Consider the following 6,035-nt stretch of genomic DNA (forward strand, 5'->3'; position numbering starts at 1 on the left):
TGTTTGCATTTACTTGTACAGTAAAGCAATTTTTTTTCCATCTCTAAGGAAGACAGGACGCTTTGTGAAAGCTTCATGTTTTATTAAAATGGAAAAAACAAAAGAGTAAAAACAACATACAGGACTAAGCACAATGTTGACCGAGACTGAAAATATACTATCACGTTACAGTGTTGAGTGCAACTGTCCGTGTGCGGGGAGAGGATGTGTGTCGGTGTTCACAGCTTAGCTTCTTTCTTGACTTTGAGGAACTCCGCCATGTTAGAGAAGTACTTCTGGTTGGCTTCAGCCACCTTCTTCTCTGCAGCCTGTGGGTTCACTATCTCCAAGCCCTGCAGAGAAGAGCGCGACGGTTAGTTCGCTGATATAAACCTGCACAGTGCGAAAGGGACGGTCAACAGAAGATGACGTTCAACTCTTTTTACCTGAAGAGGAGTGAACGCCACACTGGAGCTGATTCCTGAGGAGCGGTCTCTGACTGTGGACTTTCCTCCGTACGTCATGCTCTGCTTCTGCAAGGTCCTCTGTTGTGTGCAACAGAAAAGTACAGGGATTTAAGAGACAGGTGAAAAAAAAAAAAAAAAAAAAAGAAAGTAAATGAATAGTGGGGTGAAGGTTTACCTGGAGGGATTTGGAGATTCTGGATTTGGTGGCCTCATTGACTTGAGCCTGCCTGATACGTCCGCTACCGCTCTTTCCCAGCTGACCCAGACTGAAACCCAGGTCCTCCTGATACGCATCGTCTTCAATCTGAAAAACACCACAAATTAAGCCCTAGAATAGGTCCTAAAAATGTGTCGGGGGGGGGGGAGAAAGTCATAGTATAGCGTGTCGGGGAAAAAGTCAAAGTATAGCGCGTCGGAAAAAAAGTCAAAGTATAGCGCGTCGGAAAAAGTCAGTAGTGATTATAATTAATTAATCATAAATAATTAATTGTATAGCATGTGAGCATATAAGCCAAATAACTAGTATTGATATGCAACATATTATTGGCTAAAATAGAAGTAAAACTTGGATCATAAGAGTTGAGCGATATAAGAAATAAGTACTGACCTCTGCGAAGGTCATTCTGTTGGCATGTTTCCTGATCTCAGTCAGTCCGAGACGCTCCTTCATCTTTCGATACCTTCAGGAGAAATGATGAGAGCAGAGGAGTCGGTTATGCTGTATAAACATTTTTACTTGAAGGTGATATTCTTAACTTTGCAAGTTGTGTGAGGGTATTCCTGCTCCATGCGCTTCGTTTTGTTTCTCAGTGTTCCGATGTTGCAGAATGTTTGACTTGAAATAAAAGCTGCATTAATCAATTAATTTGTACTTCAAGCATTGCACTCTAAATCGGTGGCCTGTTCAGCCGAGAGGACGTGTACCTCCGTCCTCCTCTCTTCTTCCTCTGTCCATCCAGAGGGGCTGGCAGCGGCTTGACCTGCTTCACTGGCGGAGGCTCCTGCCATTTATCAAACTTCCTCTCGATTTCTTCTTTTAGATCGTAGCCAACCTGCAAAAAAAAAAAAAAAAAATTTGTTTTCTTTAATATAACTTTATTCAAAAGCTAAATGTTAAACTGTTAATTTCTTGACAGTGTCAGAGAGGTGTAATCACAACTATATAGCAATGGTTGAGGCTAGTTATATGTAAAAGAGGGCACGAAAATATTAGAGAATTTAGCTTGTTTGTACATTTAGCAATAATGTGTATGTGCTCCATTTGGACAGTCACCTTGCCAACTGCACACTCATGGAAACTGTCCACTCGGGCAGCCAGAGTGCATTTTGCAGACACCAGACGAGCTGCCTTCCTCCTGAGGTCCTGAAGACACAAAACGGAAGACGAGCATGAGCTACACGGCCCCCGTTCTGATTCAAACGTACACAAAAAGAGAAGACTGCAATATGTTTATGTTGATATATTTACTGACGGGTGGTAGTGACTGCACAACATCACAGTGGTAGATGTAGCCGGTGTGGGGCAGCAGGGAGGTGCTGCTGAAGCCAGACAGCGTTCTCCTCTGAGCTCCCAGCAGCATCAGGTTACAGGCGGGCATCTTGGAGAGGTTAGTGAGGCCACCAGCGATACCTGCAGCGGAGGGGAAACCAGAGAGAGAACGTGAGCGGGATAACAAAGAAATATTTTATTCGAGACAGATAACGGCTGTAATGTAATATCAAAGATTCTAAACAATTTCAGTCTAAAACTGATCTTTTTCCAGCTCTCACCCATGATCTTGGCAGCCGTTGACGCTCCAACAATGATGGACAGATTTGGTGCAATGAATGACATCTTGGACTCTACATATTCATATATCCTGTGTTTGGACTGGTTCAGCTCCAGAGCCATGTCACATGCCTCCTCCAGTTGCTTCAGTTCATCCTCACTCAGCAGTGTCCTAAAACCGTGAAAACACACAAAGTCATGATAAGCATTTAAATTGTGACGGTGATGCTCAGACGTCTCGTGGATGGGACCGATGAACCCCAGATGTCTGTGGACTCACCCCTGTGTGGTCGAGGCTGTGACACTGACAACCATAATAGTGGCATTGGTGAGGATTTGCTGCAGAGTTTCATTGGTCTTGCATTTCTCCAGATTGTTCCCCAGTTCCTGAGCAGGAAGCACAAACGGAGAATATGAGATGCTGAAACCACATTTGAGATAATAGACTAGGTCTGCCTTTTTAGTTATTATATACATTTTCTTTAACCCATTAAGTCATCAGTGTAATTTCTTCAACGCTACACTTGTGATGACACAAACCCTTGCAGATGTGTAACCATACATTCAATTATAACTACAAAGTGTCCTCTGTCCAATAAAAAGATACAAATAATCTAAAGTGCAGCAAAAGCAACTCTGGTCATCGTACTTTTATTTTGAAAGGGGGATGTTTGGTATAAAAGCATAATAAACATTTCGACTCATCTCACTTTGACTGTGCGGATGTAATCCAGAGAATCCGGGACCAAAGACTCGAGCTCTGGGAACCTCTTGGAGTACTTGTCCCGAGTAAACTTGTGAATGATACCTGAAACCCAGGTTAAAAAAAAGTTGTTATCTGGAGCAGAACATTAAACCCTTTATATTTTGAGTTTTATTCAACCAAGCTTGAACGCCCAACTCACTGAGCTCGTTGTCGATCTCCACTGTGAGGTTATTGGCTACGACAATCAGTCTGTATTCTGGGTCAGACTCGAATGGACCCGAGACTAAAAGAAAACAAAAAACACAACAAAATCATACCAACGTTATTCAGATTCTTGGTTTATATTCAAATGTGATTAAATGCTGTGAGGAACAAATACAACAGACCACGTAAACAGGTCACACTCACCCTCTGAGTTCTTGCGCTGCTTTCCACTATACATCGTAATTTTGTCCATAATCTCTGAAAACTGTAGACGAAAATTACGATTATGTGGGGAAAGATCAAAACAGAAGATCTGCTTGATGAGCGCTCTCATATGATACAACTCACCTGTTTGCCATTGCGGAGCTTGGCGATGGACGCAACACTCTCAGCTTTGCTGTAGTCCACCTCCATCTCCTCTGGGATGTCTTCCAGTCCTCCATCTGTCCTTCCCTGTGTTACTTCTACATCACTTTCCCCCCCTTCCTCCTCCTCCTCCAGAGGATACAATCCATCATCCCCCTCATCTGCAGCCTCCTCCAAATCTGCCAGGAGCTCATCCGCCAGAGACATCTGCAACCAGCAGCAGAGAGTGTGAGGACATTTAAGGAGGACAAAATGAATCCGATAGACCCCCAGAGTGTTGAGCGTTACTGGTTGTATCACAGTTTTAATCTGTCTAATATAACATCTACAACAAGACTGCATGGCGTCTGAAATTTCCCAAAAAAAAAAAAAAAAAAAAAAAAAAAAAAAAAAAAAGCAAAGCGATTAAATCCAAATGTTCTCTTTCTGTTCTGATTTTAAGTAATATTGTTTTGTTATAGCTGAAGGAAATGAAAAGTTATTCACAGCACTGATCCGTTATAAGATAACTTAAATGACATATTTCATAAAAGCAGTAAAGCAACATAAAACATTAGTTTTTCGAAATAATTTTCGTTTTGTTCTGCTAACATCTAAGGCCACGACCTCACAACTACGCTACACATTGCTTAATTTTAAGGGTTAACAAGCAAAACATATGGGACATCGCTGTTTGACTGGGAGCAGCATCATAACTGCTAGTTTCTCCTTAACGTTACTTGGTTTAATTATAGTCTGGGCCTTCACAAAACAATACAACGCGTTGTGCTCTTGCTATTTGTGTTTGTTCGTCATTTTACCCCACGCTGGTAACTGAATTAACAGGCAAATACCAATCAATCATGCGACTAATCGTAGTTATAACTAATTACAAAATATTCAAATGAGATTTATTGTGAGCAAAACATGTGTGACTGGGGATGTTTTAGCTAACGTTAGCTACCGTTGGCTACACGCAGTCGGTCATGTGACTAAACACTTTATAAGAAACACAAACTTACCTTTAGGCTTCACACTCTGGTTGCCCAAAGAGCCTAAATTAAAAACGCCCTCAGATGGCTCCAAGAGCTTCTTCGGTTTTAAGGTAAAAACGACTTCTTCAAGCGATGTTTTCCTCGTCTGGCTGTGGCGTACGGCTAAATCGTTTGACGCAGACTATATACGTAGAAACCTTCGAACTGCTTTATGGGAAATGAAGTCAATACACTTCTCCTCCTTCTTATTCTTCTTTTGCTTTTAATGGCGGTTGGCCAACAGCTTCCGGGTGCATTACCGCCACTCACTGATCTGGAGTGTGGACTCAGGACCTACCCTTTCTCTAATCCGACAACTAAACAAAGAAAAGAAAATAATTAACCAAACTAAAGGAAACGAATGAAAGAAAAAGTCTTAAATTCTCTTCATTAGTCTTGTGGACACTAAATAGTCGAGAAGAAGTTTCCATCATTTGTCAATATAACTTTTTTTTTGTACAATACTGATATTTTCTCTCTTATTCCACTTTTAAAAAAGTCTCTCGCTGAATCGTACTTCTGAAAGAACAATAAAACATGGTCCACAGTTTCTTCTTCTTCACAAAACTCCCACTTTCCATTAGTCTGCTTTAAAATAACATAGAGGGAACTGTTAAGACCACGCTTCTTCTCCTATTCCCCTTCACCTCCAAACGCATTTATTGTTGTTCATTGTTTGTTTGTTTTCGGCTACTGGTATCCTTTAAATTGCATTACTGCCTCCTAATGGATTTAATCTTCCACTGTTATCTTATTTTCTTTCAGCCTTGTCCATAGTCCGGTTGTTTTCAGAAACATAAACACCCATTTTCTCCCCTCCACCATGTCCCGTCTTTACCCAGATCTCTCCTCTGTAGTCCTACAACCACAAACCTTCTTTTGTCTTTATATTTCCTGCATGAAACCAGGACGTGTTCTTCTGTCATTTCTTGACACTGACTACAATGACTATATTTTCCTCTGACATTAAGTCTACTGCGGCCTCTTTACCTCTGTAAGTAGATCCTGGAGTGGATGTCTGTAAAAAGCTGCATGTAATCACTGTCATGAGTCTGTCATTATAACTGTAATATTCCTGAAATAGATCTGCTGATTTATTTCTGTGCTTAATATTCAGTAGCTCCATATCCACACAAGCATTTTGCAGCATTCAATCCGGTCTCACAGGTTGACATTAGACAAAACTCTATTTCATTAACTTTCATTTGTTCTGCTATATCGCTGCCTACCCACCCAAAACATGTTTTTGTACTTTCCCCCTCGACCAACAGGCCCCAAAGAACCTCTTAGATGGATGACATGTTTGTGACCCCTTAGATTTATCCAGTTATTGGCCATCAGCTGTTTCCTGCAGAGCTACAGCGGCGCTTCTCCCGCTCAACTTGAGGAACACTGGTGCCATTTTCACTGACCCCTAAGCAAACCCTCAGAGCACCAGCCTGAATAACATCCAGGTTTGACAGCACACATTTAGCCGCTGAACCATACACCACACAGCCATAACCAATTCTTGCAGAGATTAGCGATGCATA

The 6,035-nt window shown here is 41.6% G+C and overlaps 1 protein-coding gene across 1 annotated transcript; it reads right to left on the minus strand.

Moving 5' to 3' along the window:
• Window positions 1-61: 61 nt before the first annotated feature.
• prpf31 (PRP31 pre-mRNA processing factor 31 homolog (yeast)) lies at window positions 62-4,652 on the minus strand. The gene is made up of 14 exons (XM_076109387.1): window positions 4,492-4,652; window positions 3,473-3,697; window positions 3,329-3,389; window positions 3,120-3,203; window positions 2,925-3,022; window positions 2,495-2,601; window positions 2,217-2,386; window positions 1,919-2,076; window positions 1,720-1,809; window positions 1,371-1,498; window positions 1,054-1,126; window positions 622-750; window positions 426-524; window positions 62-332 (listed from the first exon to the last, which is right to left on the minus strand). The coding sequence occupies exons 2-14, from the start codon at window positions 3,695-3,697 to the stop codon at window positions 219-221; spliced, it is 1,536 nt and encodes a 511-aa protein (XP_075965502.1). The 5' UTR covers window positions 4,492-4,652; the 3' UTR covers window positions 62-218.
• Window positions 4,653-6,035: the final 1,383 nt, after the last annotated feature.

This window comes from Anarhichas minor, unplaced genomic scaffold, assembly GCF_050575085.1.
Source record: "Anarhichas minor isolate MPS153535 unplaced genomic scaffold, ASM5057508v1 ptg000041l, whole genome shotgun sequence".
Taxonomy (NCBI): Eukaryota; Metazoa; Chordata; class Actinopteri; order Perciformes; family Anarhichadidae; genus Anarhichas; species Anarhichas minor.